This window comes from Channa argus, chromosome 20, assembly GCF_033026475.1.
Source record: "Channa argus isolate prfri chromosome 20, Channa argus male v1.0, whole genome shotgun sequence".
Lineage (NCBI taxonomy): Eukaryota > Metazoa > Chordata > Actinopteri > Anabantiformes > Channidae > Channa > Channa argus.
Window position 1 is genome coordinate 12,768,327 of NC_090216.1, and position 19,580 is coordinate 12,787,906.

Genomic DNA, 19,580 nt, shown 5'->3' on the forward strand with positions numbered 1-19,580 from the left:
CTTTGGGCCAATGTAATGAGATGGGATCCAGTAACATAACCTTACATGATTTTAAAAAATGAAATGAGTGTGGATATTGTTTTTGAGGTGAGGTGGAAAATGATTTAGTGTGTAGGTCGTTTAAATAAATGTAGTTTAGTGTTTTGAGTAGAAGCCAGCTAGTTGTGTTCAAAATCCAACTCCTACTTTAGCTGTCAACAACCTGAAGTGAGTAATACAAAGCTGGGTTATCTAAAATCTATCCACTGATTATCTTCACCACTTATCTTGACAGTTAACAAGGATGCATGTCTTAACAGAAGGAAATGCAAGCTTGCAAAGGGAAGACAGAAAGGGCCCAGGACCTTCTTGATTTAAGTAAATACATCTTTTTAATAAATAGTCCCTCTTCCTCCTCGTACATAAATACATAAATATCTACTTATAAATAAAGAATAGATTAAATCTTAAATAAATATCTACAAATGACACAATGCAGTATGTTTTGACATAAGACAAAAGCTGTTAGTGTAGCACTTATTGGTCAGCTCTCTGTTTCCTCGTCATTGCTCTTGTCCAGATCCCTCAGGCAGCGGATCATGTCCTGCCCAAAAGTCTGGAGCTGCACCAGCATCAGGTGTGCTGCCACCTGCACTTCGTATTCTCCTGGTAGACGTAAAGCCACCGATATTGGTGTAGGCTGCACATATGCCTCTGTTTGGGCTATTTTCAGCATCTGTGAAGCAAAGCACAAAGGGTAAATGCTCTGCACTTTTCTACCTATTGGTACTTAAAGCAATTTACACTGCTTCTCCTTCACCCGTTCGCGCACTACATTCACACACACCGACGGCCAACGCTCACCAGGAGCAACAAAGTTTTGGTTAGTGTCTTGCTCAAGAACACTTCGACATGTGACCGGAGGAGCACATGTCGAACCAGCAATTGGGGGAGTGGTGTACGACCGCTCTACCTCCTGCGCCACAGTCTCCCCAAAGGCATTGGCGTTGTGAAGGAGGTAACAATATAAATTATTAGTTAGGACAGATAGCGATTTGGAAATGGTCTCTTACCTTATCGATCTTTAAGGTGAGGTCTCTGATGTCAGCCACTAGCTCAGTGACTTTGTGTATGTTTGGCAAATGAGGAGAGACAAAGTTTAGCAGGGCCCGGTGAAGCTGAAGACCCTCGGACATTCGTGTCAAACTGGTCTCCTTAAAAAAACAATACAAACCAATTGGTCATGTTCTTCGATGTTTAACCATTGTTATGATTGATATAAATTATATATGTATATGTACACGTTTAAAAATTCCCCTTAGCCGATGCTTACCAAAGTAAATTCTTCTGACACAACTTTTAGTACAGGAGCAGAGGAAATGCCAATGTTGGATGCCATTACTGCAAGCTTTGAAGTTTCTGGGGAGTCGAGCCTTAGTGTCTGCAGGAAAGAGATAAAGATGTTAGGAACAGATTGCAGCTTGACATGCAACACAAAATGTGGGTGAAAGTGTGAGAGAAAAAGTCGTGTTTATAGCCTTAGGTCCAAGTAGTAATAGCACCACACCATTACGTGTAAATGTCATGCAAACTAGTATTATAAGTAAAAGGTAAGCGTACTAGGCTGATGTAGGATGGGGTACTTTAAAACTGCCCTTACCCTGGCCAACATCACTTACATTTACTTACTGTAAAAATGGTAAATGTGGGTCACTTCAAAACGTTTCACCACTGTGTGAATCGTGGACAAACTGACATCCTTATTGCTGAAAATATTTAAGCCACAGACTAAAAAAAAATTAACACTGTTTCCTTTTAGCTTCCTTTTCACATTCATTGCAGCTGAAACGCGAGCGTTGGTCCAATGGCAGCTTTATTTGTGTAATAACAGCTCACTGAGGATTAACAGTCATTTGTTAACATTTGGTCCTATTTATAACATGTCTCATCAGGTCAAACAGCCTTTCAGAATAGGGACAGACACACAGTCCTGAGTATCAGACCTAATCACGCGCACGAATCGTTTAGGGCGCACACACAGACCTACGCGCTCTTCACGCAGCAGCCTTTCACATCTCCCTTAAACACGTTTAACCCACTGCATCTCACCTGAGTAGAAATACAGGATTTGTGCGTGTCGTGGATGGAGTCCAGGATCTTTTTTGTTATGCTGCGGCTCTTTTGAACAAGGTCCTGGAACTTCGGATCCCCAACAAGTGCGATTTCCTCCGGCAGAGGTGCGCCGCTGGCGAGGCTGGCCATGTAGCAGGGAATGGCAAAAACTGCAAGAGGAGAAACGTCAAAACATCAGAGAACCATCAGTGCTGAGGCATCACGCCCTCCTTTGTACATCCAGTCTATTGTTGATATAGGACTGAGGCAGAGGATGGGAACAGGCAGAACAAAGCCTGTCTGTTCTCTGCAGCTCCTCCGTGCTGTAGCACTGAGCATGCCCCCCTCCCCCCCCGCCCCACTGTCACCTAAATAGCTGGACGACTTGAGATTAGCTACTGTAATGTGAAACCTAAGCCAAAAGTGATAAACATAGCGAGTGGGACGATTTAAGCAGATGTTAAAACGGCAGCATCTGTAATAAATAGACCACTGGCTTAAAACGAACTTTGTATCCTCAGCCACACCTCAGTGTGTTTCTGTAGCCTCCTTCTGTTTTCTGATCAGCAGGGAAGAAAGCAGCATTTCGTAAAGCATTACCTCAGCACTCACCAATCAGGAGGTCCATGGCCTCTGTGGAGGAATGTCCAACTATTGACCTCGAGTGGATACCAGGCATGATTTATGGGCCACTTATACTGACATGTATAGTCAGGGAACTTCCCGTAATTTGTCATGTGTTACAAAACACATTTTCCATGAAATTCACTCATTTAGGTTGCGTGGATTTAAATTGTGGAACTCATAATGGTGCAATATTGAATTCAGGTAAATCACAATATTGGGGTTTCTGTTCAGTGATTGAACACTGTGGGCTTTAAATTGGTAAAACAATAATAATTTGTACAGCAACTATGGAAATACGATAAACCACAAAATGTACACGTTAAAATGATTTTTTTTAAAGCAGTGAAATGCATTGCAATACCTATTTCCTGTAACACAATTCAAGAAATTCCTTTCATTCCGTCACTGCGAGTGGACCAGGACTGAGAGAGACTGAAACCGAAAAAGCCTTCCTGTTTTAAGTGTGAAGTCACTGCAAGTAGTGCTAAGCTATCGTGACAGGTCTGTGGATGAAGATATGTGGTTTTTCCTTTTGTAAAAATAGACTACTGGCCACATATATTTGTCATAAATGATAAAACAGGGGTGGAACTGGCGTCACATATTATAGAAGTACACAGTCCCACTGCAAAGAAACAGCCCACTTTCAAACCTGAATAAAGAGGACGATTTGATTTGAGTCACACAGGCACTGACTGACTTTACATGAGATTACTAGACTTCTTGCATCAACAGGTCAATTTTATCAGCTTGTAAGGCAAGAAAGGAAAAAAACCTTATACCATAGTGCCATCTTGTGGTTTAAAAAAACATTCGTTTTACATTTTTGTGCTATTTAAAATAATGAGATGAAAAATTTTGCACCTGTATATGTTTCACACAATGAAACTCGTGTGTGTTTTTTTGTGTGTGATGTGTGATGCCTGCAAGCAATTTGCAAGCCCATGTAAAGTAAAAGTACAAGATCTAAAAAAGTTATGACACATTTAGTTTTAACAGTAGGTTTTTGAAGAGACAGTCAGTGGATTCTTGCACGATTGATTTACTCTCTTCCCTCATCAACTGTTTGCTCCAGCTACATATTTATTGTAGAAAATCTGAAAGTAGTCATAAATCTGTCAGTACAAAAGAGATTAATCTCAATTCCAACACTAAAAATAGTAGTTTATCTCTTAAAATGTTCCATTAAATCATGATTTACAGAATACATAGTTAATTCCAAACATATACCAAAACAGTGAGAGATGTGTAATTACTGTATGTAGGTCACTTTTGTTGCTCCGCTGTAGCAGGTCACTTTGCTGTAGCAGGTCTCTTGATCAGTCAGTGCAGCTACTGGATGTCAGATCGGGCCATGCTTGATAGGCTGCGAAGTGAAGCCATCAAATCTGATCCTTGAAATCCACACTCATCTGATCTTCAATCAATCCTGCCCATGAAAGGAGGGCATTATTCACTGCTGAGGCCTCGCTCTGTGGCCGCGTCAGTGATGCACTATTGGGATGCAGGTGAACTGTGTGCTAACCTGTGTTTTGCTGGGCATTGAAAAAGCAGCACAAGCATGTTTTCCCCTTTTCAGTACCCTAAAAGTGGTTTATTTATTTCATTTGAAGCATAACACAGTGTCGTTTTTTGAACAGCTAATTCCTAGCATGAGTATTTAGAAGATGGACCCACAGGTCAATGTTGTGGGATTTAAGAGGTAAGATGGGTCATACGATGGCAGGCAAGGAGAGTATCCACAAAGAGAACAGAAAGGGATTTCTCATTCAGCCCTAACCTCTTTCAGTTCCCCTTTCTGTGTCAAATATAGTTTCTGTTCAAGTCAACAACACTGTGTTTGTGGGCATGGGCTTAAAAAGCTCAAAGAAAAAGATTGAATGATTAAATATTGGACATATTAGTTAAAGAAAGGAGTTTCAGACTCCTGGGAACACTTAATGGTAACAAGAAATTCATAAAATGTGTTTGTATGAAAACTAACAAATAGAGTGTTTAATCTGCTGTGATCATAGAAGATACGCAGATTTTATTCTGATATTTGTGTGTTTGAGCAAACTGGTATTAAATCATCTTGACATGTTCATGAGGAACATCAGTCCCTTTAACACAAACATCTGCCTTCTGAAATAACGTGTTCCATGATTGATTTCCACCAAAATGTATATTACAAAAATCTTTAATGTGAATTGTTTTTAATGTTAATTCGTGTGTCATGTGATGATGGGTTAGCTAAGGTGTAGCTGTTTACTGATTACTCTGCACCTCCTCAGAGGAAGTAGGTTTAAACATGAATGGATGTTGTTCAGAAAATGTTTTCATAGAAAATATGACATAGCTTTTCATTGCCTAAAAAGTATGAATCACATACAAGACACAAGATCAGACAAATATGACTGCTTAATGCACCTACACAAAATAAACATAAAAATATTCAAGTATTCTCTCTCTCCTGCCTTAATGTATGTCTCAAGTCTAATTTATTTATTTAAAAATTAAAGACAAACACAAATTTGCTGCTCTTGTGGGAACGTGAGTTTGTTACACAACACTGATTGGTCGCAGCCCCTGTGTCTCTGCATGCTTCTAACATGTACTTTGTTTGCAGCGATGATTTAAATTTCTTACATTATGCAACCTTTAACTAATAAATGCTAATCTTAATGTGAAAAATTTTAACATTAAGTCATTTAATTTCCTCACATTCAGGCACAACAGGGGGAGCTGTGTCACACAACATGAAGCTTGGACCTTGACACAGTGTTGTCTTCTGACATCTGCATTAATCATAATCATTTGTCTGTGACACTAACAGTACTTCAAAGATTATCATTGTCGCTCTTTGGTGTTTCTTACCTTTTTTGTGCCCACATGGGCCCGCCCTGGGAGACCCCATGTGATCTCAAAGCCTGGAAACATTTTCACCTGCAACCCAATCCCAAACAGGAACGTGCTCTGTGGGATTGAATGTGTCACCTTATCCCCCACTTTGTGTCCCATTACCCAGCAGTTGTAATGCTCACACCAGTGTAACGTGTCTAATAGCAGGCGGGGCAAGCTGACCTGGCCTGAAATTTAAATTAACCTCAGCAACATTTGTGTGTGCTGGGGAACAAAGGTGTTACATTACCAGTACCCTCACCCCCAGCATGCACACACACTTGTTGTACATACAGGTGAACAAAAGAATGCACATGCTCACGTACATTAGCTGAAATGAAAACTAACATGTCTGTTAATTTTGTTTATCTTCTGCGGTGGTGAGGCTCCTGTAACAGTGGCTGGTTTCAAAGACACTGTGAGAGTCTGTTATAAGAGGAAAGAGAGGCTGCTTAGTGTGTGTGTGTGTTTGTGTGTGTGTATTGGCAGGAAATGTCAGAGAGAGAGGCTTACCATCTATTTTTCAGTACTGTTGAACTCCTGCTCGTCACGGGAGCCTGTACCCGGCTTCCTCAAGATTAACTCTGTCAAGATCAATATCATTTTTTTTCTGTAAAACAAACTCAGCCTGTTAATAGAAGCTATGGAGCATGGAAAGTGTTGAGCAGATACAGCCAACAAAGAGGAACACACAAAGAGAATGGCTAGCACACATAACCACGAAATATGTTCGTACTTTTATCAAAGCAAAGTGAATAGAAAATAACACTAGCAAGTTAATTATTGAGCATTAAAAGTGCCGGGGAGCGCTGCCATCTCACAGGTGGAAGGTCCCCGGTTCAAATCCCTGGCAGGCTTTGGCCTTTTTGTGTGGTGTTTGACTGTTGTCCCTGTGCCTGCGTGGATTTCTTCCCAGAGTCCAGAGACATACATTCACACCTAAGGGCAACGTAAGTGTGAATGATTGTCTGTTTCTGTATGTCTCTCTGTGTTAACCCTGACATAGACTGGAATCTTGTTGAGGGTGAACCCCGCCTCTCACCCAATGACAGCTGAAATAGGCTGCAGCTCCCCTGTGACCCTGACCAGGATAAGCGGTGACAGATAATGGATGGATGGATGGAAAGAGGTGCTGGTGTTTTGTTGTTGTTTCACATGCTTGATACCTTGTTGACATCTACTGAGTTTGGATACATAGGACTGATTCACTTTAAAGATGTTGGGAAGCAGATTTGCTGCCATTTGACAAAGTATGCAGCCGCTTAATTTGCTGCTTTTGTGATATACCCCTTTAAGTGTATTTCCCAAAATGTCATACTACTCCTTTATAATAATAGAGTGCTGTGAGACTAAGCCCTAGTAGCCTTTGATGGAGGCAGTTTAGGGATGAGGTGTGACTGACTGTGAGTCCTTGTGAACCTCACCGTGCAGATCATGGGCATGTGGTCAGTGTTTGCTTAAGTCAGGCAGCAGAGAGTAGGGCAGCTGATCCCCCCGTGGCATACTCCCTTAATTCCTCGTCAAGAAGTGGGTCACACGAGATGCTGGGTGTATTCCCAGACTTTGTGCTTTTTTTATGGCCATCGTAAATATTTTATTGGTCTTGCTCTGCTCTAGAGGCATTTGTATGTCTGACACATGGAGACCCTTGTTGACAAACCATTTCCCACATCTTAGACCTCAAATTTCATTATTCAAACCTGCACTTGGCTATTCTTACCTTCAAGTGTGGATTAAATTACATCTCCACTCAAATACATTTTCCTTTTGTGGTCTCAGTTTATATTGACAATTTCATCACATCAGCTCTTTAAAATGGATCAGCAGTGTTATAAGTGATATTTGGTATGAGATTGAAAACCCATGGGAGAGACTGGATTAGATGATATGGCTTCCAGCGGCAACCTGTGCACTTTGTAAAGGCATGAGAATGAAGGAGTGTAATGAGTGTTTGCTGAAGGGCTTTTTCAGGATATGAAAAACGTGTCCCTGTTTTGATTATAAGTCTCTCTCGCTTCCATTTATTTATTTATTTTATTTCATGACATCTGAACTACAGTAACCTCAAATTCTCTGCTTCTCAAATAAAGCTTTTCTGACAATTAGTACATGCTGCCCACAGAGTTATTGGCTTGAGACTAAAAACTGGCATGTCAACATTAGCATATTATGCTGAGGAGTAATTCCAGAGCTGCAGAGAGTTTCAAGTATCAGGGCTCACAATTTCTATCAGAGCTAAACAATTAAAGAAACACAAGTATTTGGTGTCTTCCTACCTCATAAACCTACAACATCCTTCCCTCTGAATTTGATAAATAAGACTTTAAAAGGGCTGACGTGGACAAACATATCACTGCAGTGTGGACTACGACTGTGTTGTCTTTAGGGGTCAAACTGGTCCTATTAATAAGCCAGTGGGGGGTTTCCTGTCTTAGCATGCTGTACACAGAAAGCTCAGAGGTTTGCAGCTGTTACTGGAACGGAACTGGTAGGCTACTATCAAAAGCATTACAGAATAACTGAGTCCTTCGTCACACAGAGATCTGCTACATCATCAAGAGTTAAAAGTGCATTGTTATTTTGTGAGACGGTTGACGGCATTCAGCACGAGAAACCACCCAAAAATATCAACAATTTAAATGGAAAACATTGTTTTACTTCTAGTCTACTGGTGAATAGTGTAGGGACTTTAGTGGAAAACGGATGTATACAAAGCTCCTTGTTCTGGTGTTGCCTTTACCCACTTCAAATTGCTGTATGACGTTGTGTCCTGAATACTGTGAGAGTGGTGCCTTGAAATGCATGCCCCACTGGAGAAATCCAATTTGTGTCCCATACTTGGAGTCTGCTAAAACCCACACCGCTGCTTTTACTTCCCTTGCGCAAGGACTAGGCCATCAACTCAGCCAACAAAATGTCTTAATGGGCCGCTGAAAGATTAATTATTTATCTGAGCTCTGTTGCATTGGCCTGTTTTTCCTGCACAGGCACATGTTTGTTGGCCACTTTGCCTCACTGTCAACAGTTGGAAAAATGTGTCTGAGAATTACTGTGACTGCAGGTTGCAGCTTCATCCTGTTAGGTGTGGGGTTACACCATTCGGTCCCACGTGTAGCTCCATCAGTCCTTAAACCACAGTACTAATGGTGGAAGACTCATCTGACTTGCCCTGCTTGCTGGGCAATGACTTGAGATATTCCAGATGTCTGCGGGCATCTTCTTGATTAGCCCGGACATAGTAGACCAAGTAGGATATGACCATGGTGAACCAGCCAAACATGACAACCAGCATGGCCACATCTGTAGTCCTCTTCATCACCACACACAGGTCTATGTCTGGTGCCAACAGAAAGGCAAGTCCTTGAACTCCTATTTCCTCAGGATCTGAAGTCTGACACACAATACCCGTCAGTGATGCAGGCTCCAGGTCCACATGGGGCATAGCCATCTGCAAGTTGCAGTCACAATGCCATGGATTATTTGTTAGGTTAGCACGGGCCCGCAAGCTCTCAAAAGCTTCAGGGTTGAAGTTTACTAACTTGTTAAAAGAAAGGTCCAGGAACTGTAACGAGGAGCCCAGGCCTCTGAAAGCCCCTGGTTCTAACTGGCTTAATTCATTATGCGATAGATCCAGTTCAATGAGATGTGAAAAACCTGCAAAAGCATTAGTTGGGATGGAAGTGAAGAGGTTGAAGTCTAGGTAGATGCGGCGTGTGTCATTAGGGATGTCCTGGGGGATCTCTGTGAGCTGCAGGTTACTGCAGCGCACTGTTTTGCCGCTGGCCTCGCTCTCAGAGCAGTAGCAGCTCTTAGAGCAACTAGTGGCAGCGTTGTGGAAGCAGAAAGTCATTAGCACCAGGCTGTGCAGAAGCAAACACATGACCACCGAGTGGCGCAGAAGCCAGTCTGGAAGGAGGGGCATCGTGCAATATGGGCATGCCCTAGGAAGAAGCACCTGGGTTCACAGGGTGACGTCCACATCAACCTCCCCAGTAGCAGCTGAGCCTACAACAGGAGAACAACAGAAAAGTCACATTACTTGTTGTGGCAGGACAACACTATGAAAAATGATTACAGGCTGTACTGTCAAACACAGAAAATATGGGTAATTAAAAGCGTGTCTCAGAAACTCTGTTGTTGTTTAACACATTGTTTGGGGGGGGGGCAGTGGCTTGTCTAATTGTTGTGAGGAAGCAGCAGGAATGCCGCATGCTCATTTTAGCATGTAGGTAGCCAGAGGCAACTGCTCTTCTGTTGTACTTCCAGAAAAAGTCAAAGGATCAAACATTCCCTTCATACCAGCATGAAAAACAAGCAAAGAAAAGCCTTTGTTGTCACTGTGCCTCTTTTATAAATGACATCCCTGTAGTGTGGGGCTATTTCAGTACACAGAGGCACATGTTTATGTGACACTGTAACCAATGAGATTTCTCATGGAGGTTTATAGATCATGTTTCTATTTTATTCTAGAATTATAGCTACCACTCTGTAACATCTTATGTATTAAAGTAACCATTTTATATTTTATAGCTAATAGTCTGTTAATCTATGCAGTTGCTCATCCTTACAGTAAAAATGTAACTGAGCGGTTAAGAATTGTCTGAGTGTCCTGTAAATTACACTTATATTTTGTATGTATGACTCTGAAAATGGCAGGTCTACCCACCCTAACAAACCTCATTAATAGCTGATCAGTTCTATGTCCTCTCCAGTTACGAATCCTCCTGAAGAAACACTCCTTAAGACAGTGTGCCATCAGTGTTGGCCACCCAATCCCTTTGTTAGGGTAAATGCTAATGCTACAAACCAAGCCAATAAGACCAAACATAACAGACAGTGATGAGCTGTCTTCATTGAGACTAAAAGGAACCAGAGTTCAACCAGTCTTCTTAATTTCTTCAAAATGGCTAGGGACTGGGCGCCATCCACTTACCAAGATTAAAAAATGAAATCGATCTCTAAGTACTTCAAAGGATCACATGATGTTGGGGGGTAGAAGACAGCATGTAGTAGCAATGGTGGTGTGTATGTGTGTGTGAGGGGGGGACAGGTGATTTGTTTATACAAGACACAGGTAATAATACTCATTGTGTTACGTCGGTTTAAGCAATGCCTGCCAGACAACCCCAATAATGAGCCACTGGGGGAGGAGGAGGCTGATGCACAAGAGCAGCACAGATGAAGCCTGTGCTATTAAGCTCTGACTGCTGTAGTTGCCTCCCTCAGACATGAAATGTTTCACCATACATGCATCTTGATCAAGCGCAGACAAAGAAACTGCTAAAGGATTTCCCTCTGCACACAGTGTCAGTAGGGTGTATGAGGTAATAAAATAGCACGACAGATGCAGCTTAAACACCCAAGGAAACAAAAGGTCTCGTCTAAACTGAACGGGTAATCCTATGCTCCCGCAAAGGCTGTACTTTTCCCATCACATATCATGTCAGCCTGGTATTTTGCAGGGAGATAATGGGGGAGCAGACGTAGAAGGCTATTGATGGAGGAGGAGAAAGCATGTGGGCAAGAAGGGAAATTGGACACATGAGCAGAGGGTGGTGAGAGAAAGAAGGATATGAAGAGGATTTAAGGAGAGGGATAACATTACAACAACATCACAAGGAACGCTGAGGGACACTAATGACATATTGAGTCAGGGGGCAAATGTTAGCAAGTCACGGGGACAGCTAAAAAACAGAGTTAGCTGTCAAAGAAAAAAGGAGGAGAGGATGTAGACAAGTGTTGTCTGTGGATGAGATACAAGACAGAGGGCAGGGTGGGGCACACATAGACTTTTAGAGACAGTTTTCCATCCAGAGCCGCTTTTTAAACATATCACACACAATCATTGGCAGAACAACGGATGGTCTACGCCCTTATCATTAATATAACCCATCTCACAATCATTTACTGTAAACCCACTGTCAAACAGTTGGCCTCTAAATCAGTTGAGATCTTCATCAGAGTCCCTAAACTCATTCCCTTCTCAGTGATAAATGTCCCTCCGGCTTCTGATTTACATAATAAATACAGCACCCATGAACCCAAAGGTCAGTGTCTCACTTCTGTCAATGCTCTATTGACGACCCTCTGGCTCCAGCTGAGAAGTAGCAATTTGGGCTCAAAGCCAAACAGCAGAGGCATTTTAATGTAAAGCCTTCTTATGAATTTATTTTCCGCTGTAGTGTTTTTCATGTATGAATAATGAGGAATCATCAGGGGATCACATTACATCTAAATGGTAAATAAGCCGGTGGTTTCTAGCTAAATGCCGGTGTGGATGGCAAAAAAGGGAAACATGAAAATAGAGCTTTCTTGACATCTTCAACTTTAAATGCAGGCTTTTAATGCAACTGTAATCATATTTCAACACTTATAGATCCATCCACTCCCAATCCCCTATTCAGTGTCACTCTCGATTACCAGAGATGCTCTTTCGAGCAAAATGCTGTGCTTGGCAAGATTTCAATACTTTAAGACCACGTTTCCCGCCCCCCATAAATTAATGTGGTTGAGAGCAACATGCGTGAGTTCCCTGTTACAAAATACAGTGTCATGTAATGGCATTTAGAGTAGCTTAGTGAGGATTCTGTTACAATCAAAACATCTCTCTTCATTATTTTATTATCTATTTACTGGTAAACTTCAGTTCACACTCATCAAACCACAAACTGGTTAGATTTAATGTGCAAAATGTAAACACAGCTGCTGAAATTTCAGTTGTACTTATAAGCAGCAACATCTGGTTTCAAACGACCTCAGAACACAGGAGATAAAGACAGCGTCTCATGGGAAATAATATGCTTGTTAAGTTTGTCTTTCGTACATCCTGTTTAAGTCAGAATCACCCTGTGTGTGTGTGTGTGTGTGTGTGTGTGTGTGTCTACAGCGCCAGGCATCCGTAGAAATCCCCATTAAGACACAGCAAACATTTATTCTTTCACAAACAAAACACTCACGTCTCTGCCGCTTTCCCTCTCCTCCTCATCATGTGTCTCTAAGCGAGTGCCCAGCAGCTGGTCGCTCAGGGTTTCGGTTCGATTCCATCAGATCCTCTCGCAGCTCGTTAAACTTGTGCTGAGAGCTTCTCTGGCGACCACGACGCGCCACTGGAAATGCTCCTACGGTTCGCTCAGTACAGCCTTTTTTAGTTTCCACGCAACCAGAAAACTAGGCAACATTGCCTGAGCCAGCGAGAATTGCAAAGGACGGAGCCCGAGGGCAAGACGAGCCACCGATGGCGGAATCTCCTGTACTCTGATGCCTGTGTCTCCACCAACAGAAATTAGTGCCGCACAGTTTAAAAGAGCACACACGTGGCGCGCAGTGTGTTTACGCACAAACGGAAATCCTTAATGGATGCAATTTGTTAGAGAATCTGACTTTCAGAAATAGTCTACGAGATTCATTTAAATGCACTGCTCATTGCTGTGAGTGACTTGAGGTGCATGCACCAGGTGACAAAGTAAAGAGCATCCCCTCCCTCTCACACTCACACGCCGTGCAGAGCTCCTGGTTGGTAGCCTGCACTAATCATGTTTGATCTCCAGCTTGTTGTTTCAAACATGCAGCCAGGCTGCCAGAGAAAGGGGCTTGGGTCTCCATACCATTTTCCTTCGGCCTGCTGTCAGCCGATAAGGAAGTCCAATCAAATTCCCCGTGAAAACAGACGTGCATTGGTAGGAGCCTGGAAGGCTCTGCCAAGCAGCCAGTCATGATGTATTAATGGAATTAAAATCCACTCCCCACAAATTCCCTCTGTGGTTCTCTGTGACAGACAGTTAATGATTCACTGCAGCCATGCGTCCTTCTTGTTATTGTTCTGTCTCTACTGTGAGTTAGAGTCCAACATTTCTGTTCTGTGGGATCATTTTGCTACCTGTCTAATATTCTTCAAAGTCACAAGCCTAAGAAAATACCAAACACAATACAACAGTTTCACATAATCTTGAGGCGCTATCAGTGTCAATCCTAGTTCATATTCCATTTAATATTATGCTTATACAACCTGAAATAAAATTGAGTGTAATTCAATAAGCTAGTATTCCACTATAAGAATACTGACTGGTTTCTCAGCTTCAGACAAAATGAGTGGAAAAAAAGTTGACGGTCCAGTAAACTCGTATTAGGGCTCACTGTAATCCTGCCTTGGCTGTATGATTTGTAAACTCATGTTTCCAGTGAACCTTATACACCCTGTAAATGATAGAAAGGTAAACAGGAAACTTGAAACAGGCTTTCAATACAAACTGCAGTATTTTAGAGTAGTATCAAAAATGTGCATGTTTAGTTCAGTAGGTTTTGTTGAAATTTAAATATTACTGTTTCCTTTTTGATTTTTGGGAAGCCATTGTATATACCTCATGATTTTAGGAATGCTGCTGAAGACCAGGGGCTGGTCTAGATTCGGTTTTACTGGGGGCCAGGGTGGAATGATGAAATGATAACAATAAATAGCTACAACGTCAAATATTGATAACCAAATAGTAATTGAGGGTAGGAGGCATCCATTCCCATGCCCATACAATACCACAATGCTATTGTAAAAATGCTATTTTCTGTTCATAAAAAATATGAATAGACCTAATAATTCAACATCAAATTATTATGACATTTTTATTACTCAATATAAATGGTTTCTTTTAGCCTCGAATTTGATCAGTTTTTCTCGTGTTGTTGTTTCTGCATTCATCTATAATCATAAACCTCTGAGTCTTGCAGGAGGCTCAGCAGGAGTGGACTGTCAGATTTTTGGGAGGCCTGTTGCCTGCTGGAAACAGTCTTACAACGTTAAAGCTAAAAGGATAAAATTAGAATAGAATTTGAATATTTTATTGAAAAAAATGTTTTTCTTTGTTTTGCACCGTCTGTTTCCATCCTTTGTCAGTTTGTTGGACCTTTTCACTGTGCTAACCTGGTTATGTGACCTACCCTATCACCAAAGTGATGAGCACCCAGGTTCACCTGCAGGACATGTACAGGAATCTAACAGAAACCAATGCAACATACAAATATATCAGAAATCAAATCGTTTAATGTTTTCATTCTGGTTGTGTATTGCTATTTCTTACTAGTGTTGATAAATTGAGTTACAAAGCCAGCACAGTACATTATGGTCTCTATTAGAAACACATAAACGTGGTAGTCATTGCTGCTGCTCTGTACTTGCTCTTTTTATAGCCTGAAGAGCATGAGGCTCCTCTTGTCAATTAGGAGAAGATCAGATAGGTGGAAAGGCATATGTCAGTGAAACTGCAGAAAATAGGATTAGTTTCCTCATCAACAGAGGAGAGTGCACTTGCACTCAGTTTTCCCAGCTTTATCAGATTACTTCAAATGCTCCTCTGTGGTTGGCTTCTCTGTATGCACAATCAACCGAGCATTACTTCTGATAGACTACACTTTTAAATGGATCGGAATTTCCTATTTTCTCTTTTTTTTATCTCTCTCTTGAGTCTGACAGGTACTGTATCCCAAAGCAGGTTCAGGTGTCCTCTGTGTACCCCAAAACCTGTGCAGGTGGCAGCTCCTGCAAGCTAACATTAATCTACGAAGCCAAAGAGCTGAGTGGGAATTGTGCTGAGAAAATACTAGTGCTAGTGTTTCCACAATGTCATCTCAACAGGGAATGCTTTGCCATTAGCTTTTTCTGTGCACTCTGAGCTCCAGTGGACTCATATTAATGAGATCTCTGCTTTCATTTGCGTCTTCTCTCCTACTTTGTCTTGCCTGCTCACACAAGGACACATACAGTACATGCACACATACTATATGCTTAAGCGCACAGACACACACACACACACACACACACACACACTCTGGCTGCCAGCTCACTCCTCATTCCTGAGCAAGATCAAAGTCCTGCCTTGTCCTTCTGACTACAACATCACTCTGCTTTCTCTCTTTATTTCTCAGCCTTTCTTGAACCTTTTAATCAAAAACTGTGAGAAAGTTGCATTAAAAGAATTTTCCAGCTACTGTTACTAACAGCCCAGGTCACCTCACCTCATCTTCCTTGTGAGGAGTTTGGTCTTTGAAGTCAGATATCAGTGACATTAAGGAAACAGTGGACTGGCAACATGAAAGTGTTTTGTGCCATAAGCATTGGTGTCTCTAATCCTCAGCAGAAGGACATTATCAATAGCTTTGAGCTCCACTGAATTCATCATCCAAGTGGTTATTTTTGTTTGTCATTCTACTATAAACTGTGCCAGGGCTCCGGAAAACTGATTTGAACAAATGCCAGTGGACCAGGCTAATAGAGAATTAAATGGTGTCCAGATACTGATACATGCACAGAAATGATTTCCGTATACATTCATGCTTTTCTCAGTCAATAGTATTGAGGTCATGGTGCAGTATTTCACTCAGCCAGCTGATGAAGTTGATCAATCTTTCTTTGTTAAGTCTGTATAAAAAACTGGCAGTGAAAATTGACTTTGCATGCTATGAGCACATTTTATTTGCAACACATTTATAGCAAAGGCGGGGCCAGAGGGGTGGTCTCAGACTTTGACACTTTCAGGATTCCACTAAAACAAATCACATAACTGACCAAACTGACGCTGAAATAAATTACCAATTAAGAAGTTTTAATTTTGTCAAAGTAGAATTTTGTTGCAGTTGCAACCTTGGATTTTTATCTTATTATGTCTCACTATAGTTAATTATTTGAAACATTTTCCACTGAGCACTTTATAAACACATTACAGTATTCGAAAACATTTTAAATTTTAGCTTCAAACTTTTTAAATCATTTTCCAAACTTGCCACCCTATTTTTAGCATGTGTCTCAGTCTAGCCAACAAAAACAAAACCGCAAAAAAATTACACCCCTGGCTGTGTTTATGGAAGGCATCATACACAGCAATCAGTGAAGTGCTATCACTGATTGTGGTATCTTAAATGTTAAGTTGCTCTAGTTCTGCAGTTGCCTGCCAGCACAGGATATAGGTGATTGAAACTGTTTTCCACTGCCCTTTTAAAGTAATTAATAATTCTTAGTCCTTCATTGTGTCTCTCAGACATATTCACAATAACAGCCGGGGAGGGGTGTTCACCTGAAAGGTCATGTTATGGACCTGTGAGGACACTGCTGGGAATGTAATGATGAAAAAATGACCTAAAAAGTAAAGCTAGTGAATACTAAATGTCCTTCAAGCTGTAAATGTCAAAGGTTTTCTGTAGACGTTTTTTAGAACAATACTTTTGTCACAGTTGTTGCTCTATTCAGTTTTTTGTTTTTTATTTTTTCTGCAACTGCAACTGCATTTGCATACATATTCAGCCTAACCTACCATGCAGAGAACAGGAAGAAGTGTCTCTTTTTTGAGATCATTTCATTTTGGCTTGGTGTTTTTATGTCAGTACATGCATTTAGATGCTCTATTTCCTGTCCTCTCATTTAACACGCAGAGGAAAAACTAATTACCTAAAAACAATGATGTGAACTCAAGTGAAATTAAAGCCATGATAGATCAGTCTAACAATCGTTTTTATCATGTGTTTGATTAGTTTAATTTGTACAAAAAAACTAAACGCTTTTGCAGCTCTGGTCTTGATGTTAAGTTACCCTAATAGTTTCTGTAGCTTATTTGTTGCCTAAAAAAGTCAGAACAGTATCAATTATTCCTTTAACTTTTAGCTGTTTGATTTGAGCACATTAAAATGCTTGTATACTTAAAGTAACAATCAAATGATGATTATACTAAATTGCTGATTTTATAGTCTCACTATTGTTAATCTTTTAAGCATTCGTAGAAAGCACTGTTCCTAAGCTCATGTATCATCCTATTATCTTTGCTGATCTTTTAAAGAAAGATGAGCGGCTTTCAGCTTGTCCCTTCAGGGGTCACCACAGAGGAACGTTTTCCGCACATTGATGTTCTTTCCTGCCGCAACCCACCCATTTGTTTATCCGGACTCGAGACTGACACCAAAGTAGCCCTTGGAGGCTGGGTATGGCCACACCTGGTGGGGTGGAATTCGGTCCTGCGGCCTTCTCCCAACCCAATGCTCTACCCATTGAACCACCGGGTCCCTTTTAAAGAAAAAAGAAGAATTTTCCTTATTGTCATCATACCAAGTCAAAGTCAATATCTACTTTATTGTCTAATGTTATATATCCAGGACATATAGTGGATCAAAATAGCAGGTGCTCATAATAAATAATACAATGCTTGTATAGTATGCAGGTGCAACCAATATGTAGGTACAACAACATTTAATTTCACTTTTCTCAATTTAATTAGGACAGAAACAAGACAAAAAAATAAAAACTATTAAGGAACACATGCAGATTATTATAAAAAGTATTTTAAAAAGTATAACAAAATAGGATAATAAGTGAGCTGCATTATATATAAAGTGACACTTAAATGCCAAAACCAAAAGTACAGCAGTAAAAGCAGTTATTGCTTGTGGATGGAAACCAAAATGAACAAAAACATGGATGTTAAAAATGATCCTTTTCACTGTGGACTGTCAACTGACGTATCTTTCACACAGCTCAAGCATTTCCTGGAACGAGCACTGACATACCTGTCAAGTGCTGAGTTTTGAGCAGCAGCTGTTTACCTGATGTCTGTAAAGCAGTACTATCCTTGTATGACACAAGATGTCGAGTTGCATCAGCAGATTTGTGTCACATCTTCTTGTTATATACTAACACTGTGTTTATTTTACTGCCAGGAGTTAGAGAAACATTTTCCGTTTTAAGAAATACGAAACGACAGGCAGGAGAGATAGGCCGGCTCTGAACAAACAATATAACAGGCCTATGTTGAATAAATATAAAAGAAAAATGAAGTGTAAAATCCACTTATTTTGTTCTTATGGACAATTATATGTATGACTATTTAAGTCTTTTTTTCATCACGAAGCAGCCAGGCAGTAATCAGCAGCATAATAATCCTTGAACAGCCACATACTCTCAATTTAGCATTTTTACATTCTTGTAAATATTTAACAAATGAGATCCAACATGTTAATTTGTGGGTTTTGTGGTGGACAAATTCCGACTAGCTGCCTTATTGCCATGGTCTTTTAGCTGTACAGTAGCTTTATATAGAATGGGTGTGTGTGAGTAAGTGGAATTCCAATGCTTAATAATAAAGCAAATATATATATTTCCTCTACAACAACATTTTTTGTTTCCTTTATTAGAGTGGTGTAAAATATAAACAGTTATCACAATGATTGATATTATGATATACATTCTTTCAATTCCCAACTTCCTTTACTATGTTAGAAAAGAACAGCCTTTTTAGCCTAATTTGTCTATTTGTCAGGTACAGAAAAATGAACATTTACTATTTTTAAGGAGACATAACCTGTTGTGTAATGTTTAAGGGTGACTGACAAAGTGTTTATATACTTTTTATGAGATAAATCACTGCTATAAATTGAATCAAACTGTAATGTGCGTTTACACCTTCATTCATGTGGCTAGTTTCGTTTGTATTTGTGTACATACTACATGTGATGGACCATACGTTCAAGCTTCTCACCCCTATTATTATCATGCAAAGCTCAGGTGAGTGGGCAACATAGCAATGGAAGACAGACAGGAAAGGTAGATTGGTTAGATTAAACAGGCTACTCTTTGACATTCACAGAAATGTAAAAGCCAGAGTTAGTATTTATTATGTTGGTATTGAATAAAACTGTCTGTCTTCTCTTAAGTACTTTCTTCAATGCCTTTCTAAAAAAAAAATCTGTACATCTACTGAACCCACTTACACACAGTGGTGCAAAGCTAATACACACACACAAAAAAAAAAACACTTGGATTGAGGTCTATCATGAAACTCCAATGGTCCACTCCTGGGCAGACACACTCATTAACTGCTAAATAGTTTTTAAGTAGCTTTTCTACAGTGTATATGCATGTGTAACAGAGAGATTGGATATTATGAGAGAGAGAAATGGAAGAAATGAGTATTGATAAATTAAGCAAAACTGAACACTCACAGATAACACAGAGA

At 40.5% G+C, this 19,580-nt stretch overlaps 2 protein-coding genes across 5 annotated transcripts; both read right to left on the bottom strand.

The window, feature by feature from the left end:
- csf3a (colony stimulating factor 3 (granulocyte) a) lies at positions 1–4,111 on the bottom strand. Of its 3 annotated transcripts, none has more exons than XM_067488032.1 (5): positions 3,975–4,111; positions 2,089–2,261; positions 1,313–1,420; positions 1,053–1,193; positions 1–715 (listed from the first exon to the last, which is right to left on the bottom strand). In XM_067488032.1, exons 2-5 carry the CDS (start codon positions 2,239–2,241, stop codon positions 524–526), a joined length of 594 nt encoding a protein of 197 aa, XP_067344133.1. In that variant the 5' UTR covers positions 2,242–2,261; positions 3,975–4,111; the 3' UTR covers positions 1–523. The 3 variants fall into 3 exon arrangements, with proteins under 3 accessions (XP_067344133.1, XP_067344131.1, XP_067344132.1); XM_067488030.1 differs by lacking the exon at positions 3,975–4,111 and adding an exon at positions 2,704–2,795; XM_067488031.1 differs by lacking the exon at positions 3,975–4,111 and adding an exon at positions 2,692–2,768.
- Positions 4,012–13,196, bottom strand: lrrc3ca (leucine rich repeat containing 3Ca). 2 transcript variants are annotated; one of them, XR_010911839.1, is made up of 3 exons: positions 12,555–13,196; positions 6,112–9,603; positions 4,012–4,147 (listed from the first exon to the last, which is right to left on the bottom strand). XR_010911839.1 is itself a non-coding variant. In XM_067488029.1 (2 exons), the coding sequence occupies exon 2, from the start codon at positions 9,518–9,520 to the stop codon at positions 8,726–8,728; it is 795 nt and encodes a 264-aa protein (XP_067344130.1). In that variant the 5' UTR covers positions 9,521–9,603; positions 12,555–13,196; the 3' UTR covers positions 4,362–8,725. The 2 variants fall into 2 exon arrangements, 1 of the variants encoding a protein (XP_067344130.1); XM_067488029.1 differs by lacking the exon at positions 4,012–4,147 and having other exon boundaries at positions 4,362–9,603.
- Positions 13,197–19,580: the final 6,384 nt, after the last annotated feature.

Coding starts and splice junctions, on each gene's coding strand:
- csf3a (XM_067488030.1), bottom strand. CDS start 2,770: ATGCCTGGTATCCACTCGAGGTCAATAGTTGGACATTCCTCCACAGAG. Junction 1,421..2,088: donor AATCCTGTATTTCTACTCAG/GTGAGATGCAGT, acceptor TCTTTCCTGCAG/ACACTAAGGCTCGACTCCCC. Junction 1,194..1,312: donor TGTCAGAAGAATTTACTTTG/GTAAGCATCGGC, acceptor TGTTTTTTTAAG/GAGACCAGTTTGACACGAAT.
- lrrc3ca (XM_067488029.1), bottom strand. CDS start 9,520: ATGCCCCTCCTTCCAGACTGGCTTCTGCGCCACTCGGTGGTCATGTGT.